The sequence below is a fragment of the Pongo abelii genome, chromosome 15, assembly GCF_028885655.2.
Source record: "Pongo abelii isolate AG06213 chromosome 15, NHGRI_mPonAbe1-v2.0_pri, whole genome shotgun sequence".
In the NCBI taxonomy this organism is placed as follows: Eukaryota; Metazoa; Chordata; class Mammalia; order Primates; family Hominidae; genus Pongo; species Pongo abelii.
In genome coordinates, this window is record NC_072000.2 from 68436201 (window position 1) to 68461618 (window position 25418).

The 25418-nt window shown below is 40.3% G+C and overlaps 1 protein-coding gene across 1 annotated transcript in view; it reads right to left on the minus strand.

The window, feature by feature from the left end:
• Positions 1–12630, minus strand: part of ESR2 (estrogen receptor 2) — a 53363-nt gene extending 40733 nt beyond the window's left edge. The window contains exons 1-2 of the mRNA XM_024231365.3: positions 12181–12630; positions 9586–9758 (exon numbers count right to left, since the gene is read on the minus strand). Coding sequence (XP_024087133.1) covers positions 9586–9758; positions 12181–12545 — 538 coding nt within the window. The 5' untranslated portion in view covers positions 12546–12630. The remainder of the gene's footprint in view (positions 1–9585; positions 9759–12180) is intronic.
• Between the last annotated feature and the right edge of the window lie 12788 nt (positions 12631–25418).

The following is a 25418-nucleotide window of genomic DNA, read 5'->3' on the forward strand; positions in this document are numbered from 1 at the left end:
CCAGTTGCATCTGTGTTGTTGCAAGTGACAGGATCTCATTCATTTTATGGCTGAATAGTAGTGTATGTGTTCCACATTTTCTTTATCTATATTCACCTGTGGATGGACACTTAAGTTTCTTCCAAATCTTGGCTATTGTGAACAGTGCTGCAACAAACATGGGAGTGCAGACATCTCTTCAATACACTGATTTCCTTTCTTTTGGGTACATACCCAGCAGTGGGATTGCTGGATCATATGGTAGCTCTGTTTTTAGTTTTTTGAGGAAACTTCAAACTGTTCTCCATAGTAGTTGTACTAATTTACAATCTGACCAACAGTACACCAGGGTTCCCTTTTCTCCACATCCTCACTAGCATTTGTTATTGCCCATCTTTTGGATATAAGCCACTTTGGGGTAAGATGGTATCTCATTGTAGTTTTGATTTGCATTTCTCTGATAATTAATGATGTTGAACTCCTTTTCATATACCCATTTGCTATTTGTACATCTTCTTTTGAGAAATGTTTACTCAGATCTTTTGCCCATTTTTAAATTGGATTATTAGTTTTTTTCTAGAGTTGTTTGAGCTCCTTCTATATTCTGATTGTTAATCCCTTGTCAGATGGGTAGTTTGCAGATATTTTCTCCCATTCTGTGGGTTGTCTCTTCACTTCATTGATTGTTCCTTTGCCATGCAAGCAGTTTTTTAACTTAATGTGATTCCATTTGTCCATTTTTGCTTTGGTTGCCTGTGCTTCTGGGGTATTATTACTCAAGAAATCTTTGCCCCAACCAATGTCCTGGAGAGTTTCCCCGTGTTTTCTTTTAGTAGTTTCATAGTTTGAGGCCTTAGATTTAAGTCATTGATCCATCTGGACTTGATTTTTGTATATGGTGAGAGGGATCTAGTTTTCTTCTGTACATGGATATCCAGTTTTCCCAGCACCATTTATTGATGAGACTATTGCCAAAAATGAGTTAACTGTAGATGTATGGATTTGCTTCTGAGTTCTCTCTTCTGTTCCATTGATCCTTATGTCTGTTTTAGGCTAGTACCATGTTGTTTTGGTTGCTATAGCTCTATGGTATAATTTATAGTCAGGTAATGTGATTCTTCCACAGTTTTGATATTTTTGCTCAGAATAGCTTTGGTTATTCTGGATCTTTTGTGGTTCCATACAAATTTTAGGGTTGTTTTTTCTATTTCTGTGAAAATGTCATTGGTATTTTGATAAAATTGCATTGAATCTATAGATTGCTTTGGGTAGTATGGACATATTAATTCTTCCATTCCATGAACATGGAATATCTTTCCATTTTTTTGTGTCCTCTTCAATTTCTTTCACCAGTGTTTTACAGTTTTCATTGTAGAGATCTTTCATTTCTTTGGTTAAGTTAATTTCCAGGTATTTTATTTGTAGCTACTGTAAATGAGATCACTTTAGATTTTTTTTTCAGATTGTTTGCTGTTGGCATATAGAAATGCTACTGATCCTGCAACTTTACTGAATTTATTAGATCTAATAGTTTTTTTGGTGGAGTCTTTCAATTTTTCCAAATATAAGATCATCTGCAAACTAGGATAATTAGACTTCTTCCTTTCCAATTTAGATGCCCTTTATTTCTCTTTTCTCATTGCTCTAGCTAGGACTTCCAGTACTATGTTGAATAACAGTGGTGAAAGTGGGCGTCCTTGTCATGTTCCATACAGAGGAAAGGCTTTCAGTTTTTCCCCAATAAGTGTGATACTAGCCGTGGGTCTGTTATATATATCTGCTATTGTGTTGAGGTATATTCCATCTATACCCAGTTTTTTTAGGGTTTTTGTCATGAAGGGATGTTGAATTTTATCAAATGCCTTTTCAGCATCAATTGAAATTATATGGTTTTCAACCTTCATTCTGTTGATATGGTGTATCCAATTAATTTGCATATGTTGAACTATCCTTGCATCCCTGGGATATAATTCCACCTGGTTACGATGAATAATCTTTTTAATGTGTTGTTGCATTTGGTTTGTATTTTATTGAGGATTTTTACATCAATATTCATTGGGGATATTGCTCTGTCATATTCTTTTGATGTTTCTTTGTCTGGTTCTGGTATCAGGGTAATACTTTTGATGTTTCTTTGTCTGGTTCTGGTATCAGGGTAATACTGGTCTCATGGAATGATTTTGAAACTACTCCCTCCTCCTCCTCTATTTTTCAGAATTGTTTGAATAGGCTTGGCATTAGTTCTTCTTTAAATGTTTGGTAAAATTCTGGATGAAGCCATCAGTCCTGGGCTTTTCTTTGCTGAGAGACTTTTTTTTTTTTGAGACCTGATCACACTCCATCACCCAGGCTAGAATGCAGTGGTGCAATCTTGGCTTACCACAGCCTTGACTTCCCAGTCCCAAGCAATCCTCCCACCTCAGCCTCCTGAAGAGCTGGGACTACAGATGCATACCACCACACCTGGCTAATTTGTAATTTTTTTTTTTTTTTTTTTGTAGAGATAGGGATCTCCATGTGTTGCCCAGGCTAGTCTTGAACTCCTGGGTTAAGGTGATCCTCCTGCCTTGGCTTCCCAAAGTGCTGGGATTATAGGTATAAGCCATTGTGTCCAGCTTGCTGGGAGACTTTTTATAACAGCTTCAATCTTGTTACTTGTTACTGGGTATGTTCAGGTTTCAGATTTCTTCATAGTTCAATCTTGACAGGTTGTATGTGTCTAGGAATTTATCCATTTCTTCTAGGTTTTCCAAATTATTGGCATATAGTTGCTTATATTAGCCTATAATGATCCTTTAGATTTCTGTGGTATCAGTTGTAACGTCTCCTTTTTCATCTGATTTTATTCGGCTCTTCTTTTTTTAAAAAAATTAGTCTGGCTAAAGATTTGTCAGGTTTGTTCATTTTCTCAAAAAAACTTCATATTTTGTCAATCTTTTGTGTTGTTTTCTTGGTTTCAATTTCATTTATTTCTGCTTTGATCTTTTTATGAATATTTCTTTTCTTCTATTAATTTTGGGTTTAGCTTGCTCTTGCTTTTCTAGTTCTTTAAGTTACATCATTAGGTTGTTTACTTCAAGTTTTTCTACTTTTTAGATGTAGGCACTTAAGCTATAAAGTTTCCTCTTAGTACTGCTTTCACTGTATCCTACAGGTTTTGGTATGTTGTTTCCATTATCATTTGTTTCAAGAAATTTTTAATTTCCTTAATTTCTTCATTGACACACTGGTTGTTCAGAAGTATATGGTTTAATTTCCATGTTTGTATAGTTTCCAAAATTCTTTACTGATTTCTAGTTTTATTCCATTGTGGTCAAAGAAGGTACTTGATTTGATTCCAATTTTTTTGAATGTTTTAACACTTGTCTTGTGGCCTAACATATGGTATATCCTTCAGAATGATCCATGTGCTGAGGAAAAGAATGTGTATGTTGCAGCGACTGGATGAAATATTCTGTAAATATCTATTAGGTCCATTTGGTCTTTAGTGCAGATTAAGTCTGACATTTCTTTGTTGATTTTCTGTCTGGATGATCTGTTCAATGCTGAAAGTGGGGTGTTGAACTGTCCAGCTATTACCATATTAGTCTCTCTCTTTAGCTCTAATAATATTTGCTTTATATATCTGTGTGCGCCAGACATATTTACAATTGTTATATTCTCTTGCTGAATTGACATCTTTATTATTAGTGACCTTTTTTGTCTCTTTTTATAGTTTTTGTCTTGAACTCTATATTTGGTCTGGTCTAAGTATAGCTACTCCTGCTCTTTTTTGGTTTCCATTTGCATGAAATATTTTTCCATCCCTCTATTTTCAATCTACATGTGTCTGAGGCGGGCTGATCTCCTGAGGTCAGGAGTTCGAGACCAGCCTGGCCAATATGGTGAAACCCCATCTCTACTAAAAATACAAAAATTAGCCAGGCGTGATGGTGGGTGTCTGTAATCCCAGCTACTTGGGAGGCTGAGGCAGGAGAATCCCTTGAATCTGTGAATCGGAGGTTGCAGTGAGCCAAGATTGCACCACTACACTCCAGCCTGGATGACAGAGTGAGACTCTGTCTCAAAAAAAAAAAAAAAAAAAATAGTTGTAGTTATTGTTTTTCATTGGTTCTTCCTTTAGACTTTCTACTCAAAATATGAGTTTACAAACCACAATTAACAGTGTTATACTATGCTGTGGTTTTCTATGTACTTACTATTACCAGTGAGTTTTGTACCTTGAGATGATTTCCTATTGCTCATTAACATCCATTTCTTTCAGACTGATGAACTCCCTTTAGCATGTCTTGTAGGACAGTTCTAGTGTTGATGAAATCCCTTTGCTTTTGTTTGTCTGGGAAAGTCTATTTCTCCTTCATGCTTGAAAGATATTTTCACTGGATACACTATTATAAGGTAAAAATTTTTTGTCACTTTAAATATGTCATGCCCCTCTCTCCTGGCCCATAAAGTTTCCACTGAAAAGTCTGCTGCCAGATGTCAGAGTTCTGTTGTATGTTACTTGTTTCTTTTATCTTGCTGCTTTTAGAACTTTTTTTTTTATCCTTGAGTTTAAATATGAAAGATCATCTAATAAAATCATTCTAACATTCCTATGAGCAAACAAGAGAAAATGGCTAGGACATTTTTTTAACTTGTACCAGCAGGTGTGAAATACATTATAACACTGTAATAGTTCAAATAATGTAGAATCATGTAAAATAGTTCTTATGCAAGAATGAAGAGAGAGATCAATGGAACAGTCAGAATAAAATGCTAGTATATATGAGAACTTTGTATATCATATTTACACATATGTAGAGAAACAAAATCCAATGGAAACACGAAGAGATGCACAAAATCATCATCAGGGAAATGCAAATTAAAACCACAATGAGATGCTACTGCATGCCCATTACAAGGGCAAAAATTGAAAAGACTGACAATATCCAGTTTTGGCAAAGATGTAAAGCAACAGGAAATCTCTCATACATTGTTGTCAAGAATGCAAAGTGGCCCAGCCGCTTTCGAGAACAATTTGTTCGTTTCTTATAAAGTTAAACATACACTTATCACACAACTAGCAGTTTTACATGTAGGTACCCCAAGTGAAACAAAATCATGTCTGCACAGAGAGGTATGCATGAATGCTCATAGCAGTTTTATTCAAAATAGCACAAAACTTTAAACAATGCCAATGAATGAACAGTGATATATCTATACATTGCAGTATTACTCAGCAACAAAAAGGAATGAACTACTGATACATGCAACAACCCAGATAAATCTCAAAAGCATCATAAGTAAAAAGCTAAACTGAAATACAGTATGACATTCTCAAAAAGGCAAAACTAGAGAGACAGAAAACAGACCAGTGATTCCCAGAGTCTGGGAAATTCAGAAGAAATGGGTTGCAATGGACATGAGCAAATTCTGGGGGGTGATAATAACATTCATATCTTAATTACGGTGGTGGTTGCATAACTACACGTATTTTCAAAACTCATAAACCCATACAATGAAAGTAGGTAAATTTTATTGTATGCAAATTATATCTCAAACTCAACTTTTAAAAATTGACTCCCATATTTTAAATCAATGAAAAATGAATGGATTTATTCAGTAAAATGATGTGGAGAAAATTAATTAGAGATAAATACATTTGGTTATTTCATTCAGTTTGCCAAAATAAATTCCTTTTGAATTAAATAATAAAATGTAAAAACAAACTATTAAATAACAAAATATGCGCAAAAGTTTATATAATGCCTGGATATGAAAGGACTTTTTTTAGGCTTAAAAACTATACATGAAACTATCAAAGTTGGTAATATTTGACTATTTAAAGATTAAATATTTCTGCATATCAAAATCAGAGTCAAGTGGAAAAAATATTTGTCATACATGTAATAATAGGTTAATATATAAAGCACACAATAAATTTATCAGGCAAATGTCAGAACCCAATATAAAAATGGGCAATAGCTCTGAATAAAGAAGATAAAAGAGAAAATACAAATGGCAGATAGATTTATGAGAAAACGTTTACCTCACTAATAAAGAGAAGCAAATTAAAACCAAAAGATACCATACATCACCTATCAATGTAGCAAGGTTTTTTTCTTTTTGGTAAGAGTCAATGCTACCAAGAAGTTGGTAAAAACGACACTCACACTGCTGGTAGAAGAGCAAGTCTGTACAACCTTCTTAAGACTTGAACACTTGAAAACATCTGTCAAGAACTTTAAACATTAATACACTCAGACCCCACAGATTTGTTCTAAAAATATATCCAGAGAAACTATTATTTTTTTCAAAACTTCATAAACAAATAAAGTAACCATAGCATTAAAACGATGAAAATAATTGATAGGGTCTTCAACAACAAAGAGTTAAATAAATTAAATCTGATCATAAGATAGAATATTAAACAGTTGTACAGTTGTGAAAAGGGTCTCTGGAAATTTAACAACAGAAATGCTTACAAGACAATATTAAGTGAAAAATGATACAGAACTCTGTGTATAAGCCCAATTAATTTTGAAAAATCATATTCAAGGAATTGTTCAGTGCCACTAGTGAACAAAATGGACAAAAATCCTTACCCTCATGGAATCTATAATCTATTGTCTTGTTCACCACTGTATCCATAGAGCCTGGTACAATGCTCAATAAATATTTGTTAAATGAACACCAATAGGAAAGAGAACAAAAAGTAAAGGATAAGCTAGAAAATTAAGCCATGCCTTCATCTGGACCAGATGAAGTGATGAGGTCCTTCTCCCTATGTCCTCCTTCCTCTGTGCTCCATAACCCAGTAGAGAAACAACAGCGCTTATCACTCTGACGCAACTCATTGTGTGAAGAAGCCAACAAAGTATCAATGGAACAGCAAGCACAACACAGCTTCAGTGCATTTGTACAGTGAAGGGGACAGGTACATGACTAAGATGTGGTCAATTAGCTTATAAATCAAGTTAGCAAAACAAGTTTAAAATTATAAAAAACATAAGAATGGGCCGGGTGCGGTGGCTCACACCTGTAATCCCAGCACTTTGGAAGGCCGAGGTGGGCAGATCACGAGGTCAGGAGATCGAGACCATCCTGGCTAACATGCCGAAACCCCGTCTCTACTAAAAATACAAAAAATTAGCAGGGCGTGGTGGCCGGCTCCTGTAATCCCAGCTACTTGGGAGGCTGAGGCAGGAGAATGGTGTGAATCCGGGAGGCGGAGCTTGCAGTGAGACGAGATTGTGCAACTGCACTCCAGCCTGGGCGACAGAGTGAGACTCTGTCTCCAAAAAAAAAAAGTTACATGCAAGGAATTTCTCAATACTGTACCACCGTGGCCTATTTGAGACAATTTTAAAAATGAGTGGCCACTTTCAGTTACTGTAATGCACTTATATCAAAGACAGGAAACATGCAAAGAAAGGATCATTTAGGCACTACAACTGTACAACTGTAAGAGCTTTAACTCTTTCCTCTTTGCACATTTAGAATTTGACATTCTTGTCTGATGCAGCAGGAAGGAAGAAACAACAGAGAAGCAAAGGAAATTTACTTTCAATTATTATTAATTGTAGTCTCAGAGGTCAAAGATGTTTCAAGCAGACAGATGTTTCCCCAACAGCAAAAAAAAAAGAAGGATCTCTTTTTAAAAGATATGGTTAGTAGTAATACATCCAAACATTCTTAAGGGGTAAAATCCTAGAAACTCAGCAAGATAGAAAATAGTCATTATATCAAGAATTCAGTTCAGAATTTCAGAAAATCTATATTGTTCTTATCATATAGCCAGGAGCTGGACTTGGCCTTAAATCTACTGTTAAGCTTGTCACAAATAAAATATTTGAGCACTGAGTATGTTTTCATATACTCAACCTTATTTCATCTTTAGAAAATCCCTATGAGTATCTCCATTTCACAGAGGAGGAAATAGGCTAGGAGGTGAAGTCACAGAGCTAATAATTATAAAATCCAGGACAAAGAGGCTGTCATTCGTACAGGGTGAATTTCATGGGACAGGTAGGAAGGTGACTCTTTACCGACATTTCACGCCTCACCATAACCTGGATTCTATCAGCATTTCTCTGCTTGAGGTAAAACATCCTCTTAGAGTTACCAATGGGTGAGTTAATTTAGTAAATTGCTATTTGCCATTTACACAGTATGAATTTCCCTCAACGTTGCTTTTCTTAACTGGCAAAGAACAAAACATTGGGGCTTTGATAGAAAAAGGAAGGGAGCTTTCAGATGGAAACATAGGGTGTTGCCTGGGAGGGAGTGATTGAGGGACAGGTTATGGGGCAAATAGAGAAAACAAAAGTAAGCAAGAAAGTGACTTCAGCAAATCAGGGCTGGCACGGGAGACGGAGTGTAGCAAAGACACATGCAGGGAGATGGGCTGACTGGCCTTGAAATCAGGGGTGCACAACTTGAAGTTTATAAACCAAAAAATAAAATTCTGTGGCCCCTCAACCGTCTGAATGGGTCCCTCCTCTTGGCCAAGGGCATTATAAAGTTAACCTGAAAAATGATGGGAGGAGGGAGCCAGACATGGTTCATCATACCCTCCCTCCCCTTTTGGAATCACTGATAGAACAGACCCTTTAAGTCCCCTAAGAAACATTTACAATCTATTCTCTCTGAAGCCTGCTACCTGGAGGCTTCATCTGCATGATAAAACCTCGGTCTCCACAATCCCTTATTGTAACCCAGTCATTGCTTCCTATTGATAATAATTCTTTCAATCAATTGCCAATCAGAAAATCTTTGAACTGCCTGTGACTTGGAAGCACCTGCTTTCAGTTGTCCTGCTTTTTCAGGCCGAATCAATGTACATCTTACATGCATCGATTAATGCCTTGTCTCCCTAAAATGTATAAGACCACGTTCTGGCCTGACTGCCTTGGACACATGTTCTCAGATCTCCTGAGGGCTGTGTCACAGGCCATTTGTCACTCATATTTGGCTCAGAATAAATCTCTTCAAATATTTTACAGAGTTTTGATTCTTTTCATCAACAAGTTGATTTAAAAAAAAATCCAGAAGGAATTTAGAGAAAGTTAGGGAAATAATCTAAACCCAGCCCAGAAAACAAGGGGATTGTGAACTGAGACCCTCCTCGCCTAGAGGAAGAAATGTGTCTAGATCAATTCTCAAAGTCCACTGTAGCTGAATTCCTGATTTCTGACCATTTCCATAAAATGTGTTTATTCTCTCTTCCTCAGGAGCCAGCCCACCATCAAGACTGTTAAGCATACTATATATTAAATTTAAGTAAAAGAAAGAAACAATCTTTGCAACTCCTTGTGAGCACATTTTTTCCAAGAGACATCTTTATAAGGTTGTAACTCGATGTCTTCTATCCAACACCCATGTAGGTGAAGCAGGGTTAAGACCCATTCGAGTTGGCTGTATAATCTTGGGGTTCTGGGGTAGAAATCCGCAATTCCACCCCACCACCCAACCCACTTCCAAACACACATGATCCTCTGAACTGCTCATCAATACTTTGTGTGCCAAACAGGCCAGTGGTGACATTTCTGCCAAGTCATCTCTGCAAAATTGTTTGAAAGCAAAAGTAGGAAACTAAAGAAGCAATTAACAATTCTCTTGTACCTTGAATGCTTCTTTTAAAAAAGGCCTTACATCCTTCACACGACCAGACTCCATAGTGATATCCCGATGCGTAATCGCTGCAGACAGCGCAGAAGTGAGCGTCCCTCTTTGAACTTGGACCAGTAACAGGACTGGCGCAATGGTTCCCACTAACCTTCCTTTTCAGTGTCTCTCTAGGGAGCAAAGAAAATATCCATTGAACAGAGCATAAAAGGGAAAGGAAGGGCTTTCTAGGAAAAAAAAAAAATAGCATGAACATTGCCTAATTTAATCTCTTTTTCCTCCAGGGTTCCTGGTAAATATATTCCCGGAAATCTGATACAGCAAAGCTTTTGATACTGATATCTTATCTACAAAGAGCCACGCTGTGGGGAATGACTAATGTTTGAAAGTGAGTAGGTGAGTTTATGCCCATCCATGTGATGCTGATGAGCATTTGTCACTGCAGAAGACCAGTCATAGCCATGGGGTGGGGGATATATCTAAGTGTAATGAAAGGAGTGGCCAGATCAAATCTTACCCACAAGTCTGAACTACAGGCAGGATATGCATTGGTCTTCTGTAGTTACTAGAGTTCACAAATGCTGCATGGATGGGTGTGAAGGCATTCAACCACTTCCAAACATCAGTCATTCCCTTCAGACATTTGAAGTTCCCATTTAAATGGAGAACAAACATCTCACACTCTGCAATTTCAGATAAAGGTCTAGATTTAAAATAACTTTCAGGTTGGGTGCAATGGTTCATATGCCTGTAATCCTAGCACATTGGGGAGCCAAGGTGGGCCTATCACCTGAGGCCAGAAGTTCGAGACCAGCTTGGCCAACAAGGTGAAACCCTATCTCTACTAAAAATACAAAAATTAGCCAGACATGGTGGTGCACACCTGTAATCCCAGCTACTTTGGAGGATGAAGCAGGAGATTGCTTGAACCCGGGAGGCAGAGGTTGCAGTGAGCCAAGACTGTGCCACTGCACTCCAGCCTGGGCAACAGAGTGAGACTCCATCTCAAAAAAATAAAATAAAAATAACTTTAAGAGGAATAACAAATGGACTTTAAGTTACCTCGAGATGAATGTGAGACAAGAAAAAGGGGGAAGAGAAGAGAAGGGAGAGAACAAGCAAGTGCCTGGCCTGGAAAGGCTTGGAAGGAAACAGAGGCTCAAGCTGGACCACAGGCAAGAGGTTCATAAAGGAATGGAGAGTCTAACAAGGGAGCCCCAGGCAGCCCCCAAAACACATCTGGCTAGTTCCTGATGTTGCCAGGGCATGGTTCTTTTGGAAAGGGAATGGTAAAGGTATTATTGATTTATAAATGAAGGTAATTATATCATGGATTAATTTGCCCAAAAATTAGCAGAACTTTGTTTATAATTCATGCTCAGAAACAAAATGTCTTCCTTTAAAGAAGAAAAAAAAAACAAACCATTACTTTAAAAAAGTTATCCACAATGTTTATATTCTCTTTATTTTACCAATGAGTAAAATGTTTTTAAAAGAAGAAAATGGTGCAATGTTACTGGCTCAAAGTTTTATGATAATATTTGAAAGTAACGAATTTCAATATCCAATATGCCCTTAGTACTTTATTTTAGATGTTTATCTCCCCCTCTCCTTTCTCATTATATCATCCCTTCCCTTCATACCTATGATTATCATTAGAAATATTAATAATTAGATGGAAATAATCCATTATGTTGCCTTGCATTTAAAGAGTACACATATCCTTTTTAACTTCAGGGAATGTCAACTGAAGCCTACACTTCAATAGTTTCCACCAATCTTTATATAATGTTATTATTTTAGTTCATGGTTAAAAAGCTTATACCAATCATCTGTCTTTTCAGGCTTCGCATGTCTAGAATTTCATTTAAGTTGTAATACTACCAGTTACTTTTACCCTGCAAACAATTTGTCATGAACATTAAATTGTGGTTTCACTATAAGACTTTAAAACTGAAAGTAAAGTAAAAATTCATTTTTCAAATCCAAATAACTCCATTAAGAGTGACTTAAGTTCAGACCAGGCACAGTGTTCATCACGTCTGTAATCACAGCACTTTGGGAGGCCAAGGCAGGCGGATCATTTGAGGTCAGGAGTTCAAGACCAGCCTGGCCAACATGGTGAAACCCTGTCTCTACTAAAAATACAAAAAAAAAAAAAAAATGAGCTGGGTGGGGTGGCATGCGCCTGTAATCCCAGCTACTCGGGAGACTAAGGCACGAGAATTGCTTGAACCCAGGAGGTGAAGGTTGCAGTGAGCCGAGATCGTGCCATTATACTCCAGTCTGAGTGACAGAGCGAGACCCTCTCTCAAAAAAAGAAAAAGAGTGACTTAAGTTCAGTCTTTACTGTATAAAGACAATAGTCATGATAGCAAATCCTCCCCACAACACTGATGTACACATACCACTTTTTAAAGAGAACTAAAATATCAGAATAGAACAGGGCATCCTGTGTTTTGGGTGCTGTAAGTAAACTATGTAATTAATAAAATAAAGACCTTGTCTAACATATTATTTCCTTCTCACTAAACCATAAAGTGATTTGAGAAATGGCCAGCAACTATAATTCAGAATGAAGACTGGACTTACCTGTTTACAGGTAAGGTGTGTTCTAGTGATCTTGCTTCACACCAGGGACTCTTTTGAGGTTCTGCATACAGATGTGATAACTGGCGATGGACCGCTAAAGGAGAAAGGTGCCCAGGTGTTGGCCACAACACATTTGGGCTTGTGGTCTGCCGACCAGGCCCACCACCTTCCAAGTTAGTGACATTGCTGGGAATGCTGTAATTCATCACAGCAGGGCTATAGAATGTCATGGCTGGATATTCATGGTGGCTCTCTACATAGGAAGAAGGTATGTATATGGAGCCATGCTCCAGGGGTAAGATGGATTGACTGCAGTTGTAGGAGGAAGGAGAATTAAGGCTAGATGGTGAGTTTTTTATATCCATGTCTTAACAGCTGAGAAAACACCTTGCAAGAAGAGGCACAAAGGTCATTATAATGTTCTCAAAGATTCGTGGGCAAGTATAATGGCTGTAAAGAAACACAGAAGATATTGCCAAGTTAGTTAGAGCTACAGGTGTAACTATGAAAATTTAAATATTTTCATTAAAAAAATACATACATTTGTATAAGAGTACAAATACATCCTGAAAAATATACATGAAAATATTAACCTCAGAGGAGTGGGAATGTGAGGCATGAAACTCACATTTTCTGCTTCATTCATCTCTTCATTGCTTGTTTGTTTAATCAAGAGTTTAAGCACAAGAGTTTAATCATGAAAATTTATTATAAAATAGTCTTTAAAACCAAAAAACACAGGATTAAATAAAAATGAAAGTTCTTATGGAAAAATAAGCAAGAATAACCAAGTAAACGCTAAAAGAGAAGATCAATGAGCAAGGCTAGTCTCAACCAATATTAAAATACGCTATGAGGCCAAGCGTAGTGGCTCACGCCTGTAATCCCAATACTTTAGGAGGCTGAGGTGGGCGGATTACTTGAGGTCAGGAGTTCGAGACCAGCCTGGGCAACATGGTGAAACCCCGTCTCTACTAAAAATTAGCCAGGAATGGTAGCATGTGCCTGTTGTCCCAGCTACTCAAGAGGCTGAGGTGGGATTGCTCAAACCCAGGAGGCAGAGGTTGTAGTGAGCAGAGATCGTGCCACTGCACTCTAGCCTGGGTGATAGAGTGAGACCCTGTCTCAAAAAAAAAAAAAAAAAAAAAAAGAGAGAAATTACCATTTCTGAAAAAAAATAAGTTTTTAAAGGAAAGAAAACACATTATGAATCTCCAATAATAAAAAACAATGGGTATTAGCTGAAGTGACTGACCAGTGTAACTGTGTCACTTATCAATGTGTTGCTTCTCAGTTTCTCAGTTTTGTTTTGTTTTGGTTTTGTCTTTGTTTTTGAGACAGGGTCTCACTCTGTCACCCAGGCTGGAGTGCAGTGGCGTGATCTCGGCTCACTGCAACCTCCTGCCTCCCAGGTTCTAGTGATTCTCCTGCCTCAGCCTCACGAGTAGCTGAGACTATGGGTGTGCACCACTGTGACTGGCTAATTTGTTCTATTTTTTAGTAGGGATGGGGTTTCACCACGTTGGCCAGGCTGGTCTCAAACTCCTGATCTCGAGTGATCCACCTGCCTCGGTCTCCCAAAGTGCTGGGATTACAGGCATGAGTCACCGTGCCTGGTCTACCTATCAGTTTTGAATGTGCCCGTCAATTTATGCTCTACGGTAAACAACAGAATTTTTGTATGTAAAGTGAGCACAAGGCTGGGGGTGCTGGCTCATTACAGGCAAATCATTTTTTTTGAGATGGAGTTTCACTCTTGTTGCCTAGGCTGGAGTGCAATGGCACCATATCAGCTCACTGCAACCTCTGCCTCCCAGGTTCAAGCAATTATCATGTCTCAGCCTCCTGAGTAGCTGGGATTACAGGCATATACCACCACACTAATTTTTGTATTTTTAATAGAGACAGGGTTTCACCGTGTTTGCCAGGCTGGTCTCGAACTCCTGACCTCAAGTGATCTGCCTGTTTCGGCCTCCCAAAGTGCTAGGATTACAGGCATGAGCTACCATGCCCGGCCACAGTAATAGACAATTAATACAATATCTGAGGTGTAATTCATCACTTTCTTTCCCAAAACCACTCATTTCCTATTTGTGTTAATAGAAAAAGCCCATCATAGTTACCTTTGACTTCTCCCCTTGACTCAGTTATCTTTAATCATCAAGGCACTTTGGTTTTTTTTTCCCAATGCCTTTTTTCCACTGTCTTTTGCTGCCATCTTGAAGTAAGCTCTCATTATTGCATTACTTTTTTTTTTTTTTTTTTTTTTTGAGACGGAGTCTCGCACTGTCACCCAGGCTGGAGTGCAGTGGTGCAATCTCGGCTCACTGCAACCTCCGCCTTCTGGGTTCAAGCGATTCTTCTGCCTCAGCCTCCCGAGTAGCTGGGATTACAGGCACCTGCCACCACGCCCAGCTAACTTTTTGTATTTTTAGGAGAGACGGTGTTTCACCATGTTGGCCAGGCTGGTCTCAAAATCCTGACCTTGTGATTTGCCCGCCTCGGCCTCCCAAAGTGCTGGGATTACAGGCGTGAGCCACCGTGCCCGGCCAGTTCTCATTACTTCTTATCAGTGCATCTGTAACAGGCTTCTTACTGCTCCTCGTCCCCAGTTAGCTCCTCCTCCAGATCCATAGAGTTGTCAGATTCACGTTCTTAAAACCCAGCTCTCTGCTTCCCACCAAACTCTAAGTCACATTCTTCGAGCATTCAAGGGATGCCACCATGTTGCCTCAACCCATCATTCCACATGAATCTCCTGCTATTTTCTTACAGAAAACCTGCTATGTCCATTAACAAACATGCAAAGTGCATTGTGAGGTGGTTGGCTTGTTATACCTTCATACTTTTTTTGCTCATAGCACCCCTTCAATCACTTACATACAAACCTAATCCTTCTTATTAGAACTACCTTGAACCCTTCTTCAAAATGATAGAGGTGCATAGGAGAGTAAGAAGTAAAGTCAATGCCTGTAATCTCAGCACTCTGGGAGGCCGAGGTGGGTGGATCACTTGAGGTCAGGAGTTTGAGACCAGCGTGGCCAAGATGGTGAAACACCATCTCCACTAAAAATACAAAAGTTAGCCAGGCATGGTGGTGCATGCCTGTAGTCCCAGCTACTCGAGAGGCTAAGACATGAGAATCACTGAATCTGCGAGGCGGAGGCTGCATTAAGCTGAGATCGTGCCACCGCACTCCAGCCCAGGTGACAGAGTGAAACTCTGTCTCAAAAAAAAAAGAAAAGAAAAGGAAAGTCAGATTTTTAGCTCCTTGAAAGCAAGTGCTATTTCTTATTTACCTTCCACTGAAACTCAATAAATATTTGTCATAAGGAAATGAAGAAATGTGTTCAAAATGTAATATTTCACCAAGTCAAGGACATTAAGGATGGGGGGTGCTGCAGTAGGCATGGTAGTGTGCTGAGAAAAGGGACTTCAAGGAGTTCTGGGACACACACCCTGCCTTCAGGGAGCTAATGTACCAGGCAGAAAGGCAGGACAGACCAGGTAAAATGATAAGGAACTAACACCAAAGTGGTACCACTTCCAACCAACATCGTAAATCAAAAAATTGGACCAAGGAGAGGAGAGAGAACGGTAGCTGAAGAAGGATATAGGATCAAGGAAGGTTTGGTGTTTGGGGTTTTTTTAAAAAATACTATATGTAATTAATAATCATGAGTATGGAATTTTATATTTCATTTTTTTTTTTTTTTGAGATGGAGCTTTGCTATGTCACCCAGGCTGGAGTGCAGTGGTACAATCTTGACTCACTGCAACCTCCGCCTCTTGACTTCAAGTGATTCTCCTGCCTCAGCCTCCCTAGTAGCTGGGATTACAGGTGCCTACCACCACGCCCGGCTAATTTCTTTTATTTTTAGTAGAGATGGGGTTTCACCATGTTGGCCAGGCTGGTCTTGAACTTCTGACCTCAAATGATCCACCTGCGTTGGCCTCCCAAAGTGCTGGGATTACAAGTGAGAACCACCAGCCGGAATTTTGTATTTCAATTACTTAGATTCCTGATCAACATAAACAATTCCTTAACAGAAAATATGCAGGATAAAACATGTAATGATAACTATTGCCAAAACTAGCAGTTTCTAAAGTGGTTTTCTGTTTTGTTTTGAAATGAAATCTCACTCTGTCACCCAGGCTGGAGCGCAGTGGTGTGATCTCGGCTCATTGCAATCTCCGCCTCCAGGGTTTGAGGCGATTGCCCTGCCTCAGCCTCACAAGTAGCTGGGATTATAAGCATGCACAACGAGGCCAGGCTAATTTTTGTATTTTTAGTAGAGACAGGGTTTCACCATGTTGGCCAGGCTGGTCTTGAACTCCTGACCTCAAGTGATCCGCCCGCCTCAGCCTCCCAAAGTGCTGGGATTACAGGTGTGAGTCACCGTGCCTGGCCTGAAGTTGTTTTTTTTTTTTTTTTAGTTGTGTTAAAATACATGTAACATAAAACTTAACATCTTAGCCATTTCTAAGTATAAAGTTCAGTAGTGTTAAGTATATTCACATTGTTGTGCAACCGATCTCTAGAACTCATTTCATCTTGCAAAACTAAAACTCTCTATCTGTTAAACAAATTCCCCACTCCTCTCCCTTCCCCCAGCCCCTGGCAACCACCAGCCTACATTCTGTCTGTATGGATGGGATGACTCTGGGTACCCAGCGGTGGTGAAACCAACTATCAGACCCCACCCCCAAATGACAAATGCCAGGATGCACCTAGCCAATCAATCAGGTGCATGGCAACTTTGCTTAGAAAATAAAGATCTCACATCTCAACATATCACCAATCAACTTCTGTAGAATTTCCACATATCCCCAGAAGGATGATAATTAAAGTTAGAGAACTGACTTCTGGAGAGTCATTGAGAGGCTAGGTGCTTTTTGTTTGGATATATTTCAGATATATCAGATTCACATGATTCACAGATTCGCTCTTTGTCAGTGGCATCTTGAATGGTTAGGTACTTGGTAGCCAGTGTGAAGAATTTTTCTTCCTAAGCAGAGCCATAATAAGAGGAAGAAATGGTGAACTTACACCATTGTAATAGTTCTCTGAGACAGGAGAACAGGTAGCAAAAAAAAGGGGTCCTTTCTACCAGAGGTCTGTAAAAATAAGTCAACAAACCCATTCTGGTTGAGAAGCCCTCCTCTAAAACAGAGATATAAACTGGTCAAAGGAAAGACTCCCCAAAAGATTTAATTTCTTTAACATCGTAGGGCAGAGTTTTCCCAACACGTCGACTGAATGTTCAAACGTGGCCTCAGTACAATGTTCTGGTACAACAGAAAAAATTGTCTCTAAAGAGTTTAATTGTTGGGCCTGGCATGGAATTTCACCTGGCCAACCGAAGAACCAGTACCCAGACATCCTGATTCTAAGAATTATTCATTTATTTGCATGTCAATTTTCTTTAGTCACCATAACCTAAAATAGTTGGTCCATATCCTGGGTGGTGAACAGCCCTTGTTTTCTGTCCAGAGATTTCTCTCTCACTCTCCCAGCACACACCCCTGTATTTGGCCCTCTCAGGTCACATCTGAATTCAGCCAGAAAGCTTTTTGTACACATGGGATCATGCATAGTGTTCTTATGTACTGGCTGGGGAACATACTATGGCTTTTGAATTTAAAAAAAAAAGTAGTATTTAAAATTCCCGATTTTGACAATGATTCATGGAGAAGAAAAAGGTTGGCCCTAGAAATGGCAGAAAAACATTCCAAAAAGACAACAATTTTTTTTTTTTTTTTTTTTTTTTTTTTTGAGATGGAGTCTCACTCTGTTGCCCAGGCTGGAGTGCAGTGGTGCAATCTTGGCTCACTGCAAGCTCCACCTCCCGGGTTCAGCCATTCTCCTGCCTCAGCCTGTCAAGTAGCTGGGACTACAGGTGCCCGCCACCATGCCCAGCTAATTTTTTCTATTTTTTAGTAGAGACGGGGTTTCACCGTGTTAGCCAGGATGGTCTCAATCTCTTGACCTCGTGACCCATCCGCCTTGGCCTCCCAAAGTGCTGGTTTTTATCAAAGCACCTATAAATCTAGTTAATAAGAAATCAGTCACCAGGGCGCGGGTGGCTCACGCCTGTAATCCCAGCATTTTGAGAGGCTGAGGTGGGCAGATCACCTGAAATCAGGAGTTCGGGACCAGCCTGGCCAACATGGAAAAACCCAGTCTCTACTAAAAATACAAAATTAGCTGGGTGTGGCAGCGCTTGCCTGTAAACCCAGCTACTCAGAAGGCTGAGGCAGGAGAATTGCTTGAACCCAGGAGGTGGAGGTTGCGGTGAGCCGAGATCGTGCCACTGCACTCCAACCTAGGTGACAAGAGCAAAACTCTGTCTCAAAAAAAAAAAAAAAAAAAAAAAAAGTCAGCCACCATCAAGCCTGTTCTTACGTATATTCTATCAATGGATAGAGCAGAACATTCATTCTAGCCCCAGCTCTGCCTGAAAGCCAGGCAATCTTAGACAAATCCACAAACTCCCTGAGCTGCCACATCTTCTTCAGTAGAAACAGGTACCTATTTGGTGCTGTACATTTTCACAGTGCTCTGAGGGTGAAATGAGATGATGTCTGTGAAAGGATTCTGAGGCCGGGCGCAGTGGCTCACGCCTGTAACCCCAGCACTTTGGGAGGCCGAGGCGGGCAGATCACCTGAGGTCAGGAGTTTGAGACCAGCCTGACCAACATGGAGAAACCCCGTCTCTACTAAAAATACAAAATTAGCCAGGCATGGTGGCACATGCCTGTAATCCCAGCTACTCAGGAGGCTGAGGCGGGACAGTCGCTTGAACCTGGGAGGCGGAGGTTGCAGTGAGCTGAGATTGTGCCATTATACTTCAGCCTGGGCAACAAGAGCAAAACTCCATCTCAAAAAAAAAGAAAAAGAAAAAGAAAAAAGAAAAGAAAGCGTTCATAAGGTATTATTACACATCCAAGAAGATGAAGCCAGTCTATTGGTATATCATTGGATACACATTTAGTGTTGGTTGGAATTTCCAGACAAGTTACAAAGTCTTTATGGCCACCCTGAAGATTTTTGCCTCCTAATTTTACTTTTTGACTTCTGTTCCACAGAAATCCATCACCCCTAGTCCAGATAGCTGGGCTGCTGGTAGCCTGCCAACACTGTGTGTGTGGACAAAATGCCACATATTCCTGATGCCATATTTCAAGCTCGCAGACTAGGAGGATAACTCTAGGAGGCTAAGAATAGAGGATAAGTCCTCATCCCTATTTTTCTTCCACCTGCCCATCACACTTTCCCAAGCATTCAGTTCAAATGCTCCACATCTGTGTATCCTGCAGAAGTAAAAAAATTCACGCTCACAAAGCAGCAACTAGAAGGAATTTCATGGAAAAGATTTTTAAAGATTTCTTAAGCAACAAGCATCCTTGATGTGCATAAGTAGCTGTTTGACAATTATTAGCTTATTTTTTGGGGGGTTACACTCTAGCTCTGTAACCCAGGCTAGAGTGTAGTGGCAAGATCATGGCCTACTGCAGCCTTGATCTCCTGGGCTCAAGGGATCCTCCAAACTCAGCCCCCCAAGTAGCTGGGACTAAAGGCATGCACCATCATGCCCAGCAAATTTTTAAATTTTTGTAGAGATAGGGTCTCACTGTGTTGCCCAGATTGGTCTCGAACTCCTTGCCTCAAGCAATCCTCCCACCTCGGCCTCCCAAAGTACTGAGATCACAGACATGAACCACCACACCTGGCCAATTATTATCTTTAAATGTATTCTTATTTATTTATTTATTTAGAGATAGAGTCTTGCTTTGTTGCCCAGGCTGGAATGCAGTGGCATGATCTCGGCTCACTGTAACCTCTGCCTCCCAGGTTCTAGCAATTCTCATGCCTCAGCCTCCTGAGTAGCTGGGATTACAGGCTTGAGCCACCACGGCCAGCTAATTTTTTGTATTCTTAACAGAGACAAGGTTTCATTATTTGGCCAGGCTGGTCTCGAACTCCTGCCCTCAAGTGATCCAGCCACCTAGGCCTCCCAAAGTGCTGAGATTGCAGGCGTGAGCCACCACACCCAGCCTTTTTAAATATATTCTTTCAAAACAAAATATTAAGACCTTCAATTAATTTAATATTAGGAAGATAAAACACTCCAAAATCACCATGGAACTCATCATTAATAACTGATATGCATGTAATTCTTAGGAACATGTACATAAGGAAACCCTGTTTCTTTCTAAAATGAGGAAAAGCTAATTCTCCTAGTAACCAATTGGTGCTTATTTAGTTGGATAGGAAATAGAGTTTCAAGGGCTTGAATAGGGTAGGAGTACCAAGCCTCGAAGGCAGGGGTGGGAGAGAGTTCATCAGTCTTCTCAAGTGTCTTCTCTCTCAACAGCAAGTTTCTGTTCTTCCCTAATACCAACAACAGCCACAGACCATGCTCTGTAGGAACTGGACCAAATTCAAATATTCATTTGAGACAGGGTCAGAGAGAATTCTGAGTGAAGAGATTCAAGATGACACAGCCAATCCAGAAGTTAGGCTGAATGCACTCAACTCCCCTTCCAGGCCTGGGTTTGATAGTAGAACACACAACAATTTACTAACAAAATGCTGCAGTCTGGCTTTGAGGAAACATATACAAGTCCAGCAATCTATCTTTCTAGGTCACCCTAACTCTCCTGCCCTCTCTCAAGTACACCCACACAAAGATTCTCCACTAAAAGCCCTTCATTTTCAAGACCTGTCAGAATTCCAGCTAGGAAGGCCAACTAGCCAGTTTGCTAGCTCCTCATAAACTTGCCACTCTGCATATCCTAGTTACTACTACTGTAACTGGGTATACAAGTAAGTTACATATTTAAAATACAGGCTGTTTTTCATAGAACAAAGGAAAAAGACATCAAATATATATATATATATATATATATATATAAGCAGTACCTACCAATAACAGGCTCCTAACTGTACACTGAATTGAATACTGTATTAAACAGTGAAAAATATTAGTTTATGGTTTTGCATCTCCACCCTGCAGGAAAATCCAGACTTCAAGACATGAGCACAGAAATTTAAAAATCCTGACATCTACAAATAAGTTGGACACAGACCTAAGGCCCTATGAAGATAAATATTTTATCTTCAGCAATTGTAATCACTCTGCATTTTAAATGTCTTCAATTTGTCCTTTTCAATCCCTGTTTTGCTTCTCACTATTTGATAATATGCAATTTCAGGTAGCTTTCTTAATCTCAGGTATAATGAAAGTAGTTTTTTTTAATAAAGAAGTTTTAAAATTCAAAGATTATAAAAGAATGATGCACTCTATTAAATGATATAAATAACTTTTAATGGCCTTGTATTTCAATTCAGGATAACTAATGATATATGCCATAACCAAAGGCTTAAACCACAACAGAATCTAAATCTGCTAAGAACTAAATCTATTAGCCCTATATGAATTTAATACTTAGTCCAAGTCTCTAGTTTCCCATTTGCAAATAGCATTGTCTTTGCCTTGATTTATCCCAAGGTATTAGAATTAAAAATACCACAAACTGACTCATCCTATAAAAAGGGAAAAACAGGTTTTTCTTTCAAAAGAAGTGAAGGAAAATATGTCTAAGTAAAAACATACTAAAGAGCAAAACTACCTAATCATTATGTAGTTTTGATCAGGGATTTTCAGGGGCAGTGGGGTAGGTGGAGGTACAAAGGGGACTTTTGGGGTGATGAAACTGTTTTGTGTCTTGTGTGCGGTGCTGGTTACATGACTGTGCATCTGTCAGAATTCATAGAGGTACACTTACAGAGGCTAAATTTTACTACATGTAAATTATACTGCTGTAGCCTAATTTTTTTAAGTGCTATTACATATAAAACAATGTGCTAGACACTGAATTATGAAATCTAATGTTCAAGCATACAATTCTCAAGGTTTCTAGACGTATCATCAAAAACTTACCATTAAACACTTTGAGCTCAGCCTTCAGTATATTTTATCTATATTTATATTCTATAAAATGACTCAAAGCATCACCTAAAATTATCACGTGAATTTTGAATCATTATGTGTTCAATGTACACTTACAGAAAATTTCCTTGTCTTATTCTTAAAAGTGAACATATCAATATCTACTAAATGTTAATTATATGGTTATGAGTTGAATTTACTACTAAATTCTACCTTTTCTGAACTATAAATACATTAAGAAAAGTAAACTGTGATTAGATTTATTCACATCCCTCAGAACATTACGAAATGTGTCCTAAACATGTTAATTGATTTCAGAAACTTCTATGTCTTGAGCAAGACTTCAGTGTTAACAAGTGTCTGATGGCTTTTAAAATGAGAATGTTTCAGAAATTCATCTAAAAAAATGCTTGAACGTAAAATGCAATCCTAAGGTGTATACTCTAATGCCTGTTGATGAACAGATCCTTACAGTTTCCTTCTTCTAGAACTCATATCAAAATACATTTTCTTCAGAAAAAATAGGAGTCAAAGATGTTAATCATGTTCTTTTCATAGTCACGTTACATTTGTTTTACAACACTCTCAGAAAAGCCTTTCCTTTCACATGTTCACTTTTTAAATTACAAACATGTTTCCCCTCACTAGACACTGAGTTACGAAACTTAGAGCAAAAGTAAAACTTTCTAATGGAATGCCCATGTAAATACTAGAAATATAACAAAATAAGGCAAAGTCTTTCCTCCAAAATGTTGCCTACCACACCAAAACACAATCCTGCTTTTTAAACGGCGAGTAAAATTAAATCAACCTTATCTTCCTAAATAGAAGTCCACTCAAAGTTTTGTTTTTCACAAAAATGACATTCACTTGACTTAATATTGTCCTTCCAATAAGAATAACACGCAGGGTGTTAGAGGGCAGTTGTTGGACTCCTCTTCAGCAAATAAAGGAGACCAGTTAGAGCTTAGCTTGGTCTGCCCAGGAAAGGAGGAACACAGCTTGCTGACATGGCTAAGGAATGCCAATTAATACATTTTAAAACCCCTATGATCTTGCCTGAGAGGTGTACATCTTCCCAGGCCCTCAAACTTCAATCAGAAAGTGTGTTCAACTCCACTGTCATTTCACCCATAGTGGGGAAGTCCATCGAGGAAAACCATAGGAAAAAAAATGTTTTTCAGTTATTCATATTAGCACAATCAACCCAGAGCTCACGGCACAAACTAAGTTAACTTGCCAGTGTCTTGAATGAAGACATTTAATCAAAGCATGCATTTTCCATCTTTCCAGTAGCTTTCAAGACAGTTGGTTTTGGTGATGGTTTGTTGGTCTTTTATTGTTCTCAACATGACTGGTTTCTCACCGCAGGATTTCAAACAAGATGAGACAATTAAACGACACCTCGAAAGAAGGGGCGCTTACCTTGCAGATAAACACACCGGCCTGGCCTTCTTTAAAATGCGGACACGTGCTTTTCCCGCATTAGGGGGCTCCCGGCGCGCGCCCCGCCGCCACCTGTTGAGGAAAGCGAGCGCACCTCCTGCAGCTCAGGCTCCGGGCGCCCGCCCTGCCCCGTAGCCCCGGGGCCCGTCGCAGCTCGGGTGGTCCTTTCCCGGCCCAGCGCTCGCCGCCTGCTCTCCGCCCTGCAAGTTTCAAGAGGCAGTTATTTCTCGCAGCCTCCGCGCTTGCAACTGCCTCCTGGCGGGGGAGTGGGTGTCCAAAAAGCCAGCAGCTGGAGAAACTGAAAAGATCACAAGCGACTTGACGATAAGCCCCTTCTTCCTTTTAAAGACCGAGAGGAGGGTAGAGGGGAGTAGTGCCTGAGCCCACGTGACCGAGCCAGGGAGCCCGACGGTCTCAGGAGCGCCCGACGCCGCGCGTGACCCCTAAGTGGGAGCACCCTCGAGCCGCCTCATGGTCCACCCACAAGGATAGTGGCGCACAGATGGCGCTCCCCGCAGCCTCAGTCTCAGATTTAAGAGGTCTGCAGTAGGGCCTGAGAACATGCATTTCCAACCAGGTCCTGGGGGCTGCCAACACTGATACAGCCAGTCTGGGGACCACACTTCGAGGATCACGTCCCCAGCCCCTGACTCACATAAGTGTCATTCAGTACAGATGTCTGATTCTAAGGAGCCAGTGGTGAAACCAGAGAGGCTTTGGGTTTGTCAAATCCCCAGCAGCAAACGTAACCTCGGGCCCTGGAGTGGCAAAGCCGTGGACTAGAGGTGGAGGGCGTGGGTTCTCAGCTCTCAAGGTCGCTGGGAAGGCCGTTCGCGTTAGATCAAAGATCCCAGGTACTTCCTCGAACTCACTTGGTGGAAGTGGCACCGGGGAGACCTGTGCCTCTGGCCGCGGCGCCCTTCTCCGCTGGAGGCACCTGCCCACCGCTCTCCTCGGGCGAAGGCCCCTCGCGCCCTCTGGTGGCAGCCCCAGTTCCCCCAGCTTAATGGGGTGTTCCCCTCACCCACCCCAGCGGGAGCCCCAGGGTGCGAGACTAGGACCACAGTCTTAACTGGCTTTAAGGCAGCTGTTGCTGATGAAAATGAAAAGGAAAGTAGCATGTGACCCACAGGCCATTGTGAGAACCCCCCAGTGTCACATCTGTGCCTAATTAATCATCAAACCATCTACTCAGGTGGCATAAGGGACATGGTTTTTGAGGGTTGTGATCCAGATCTCTAATAGAGGAAGACCAGGGGGGCATTTGGAGGAAACATGCTACAGTACCAGCCTCAGCTGTTTGGTGTTTAGCCAAAATAGAGAGACGCAAGTGTGCTCTGGGTTGATAAAGATGAGGTCCACAGGTAATGAAGACAGGCTCCAAAGATGGAGAAGCGTTTGCTTCATCAGCTAAACAATAGCTGTGAAAAGTCTCCACTGCCCCACCCCAAGTCCAATTTTCATTAAAGCTGAGAGTCCTGGTTTCTCGCAGGTTGAAAGGCAGAGTCTCCCCGTCCTTGAGGCAGAGAAGTTACTTTGGACAGGAAGAGTGTGTTGCTGGCAAATAACTGCAGCGGACAACATGCCAATCTCAGCCTCCCTGTCTCCTGTCCTGGGGTCTCTCAAGGTACCCAGTCCCCATATACTCCTCCTCGTTGCCACCTTATGGAGAAAATGTTAAATGATGGTTTAAAAAAATCAGCTTCATGGCCAGGCATGGTGGCTCACACCTGTAATCTCAGCACTTTGGGAGGCCGAGGCAGGTGGATCATGAGGTCAGGAGTTTGAGACCAGCCTGACCAACATGGTGAAACCTCGTCTCTACTAAAAATACAA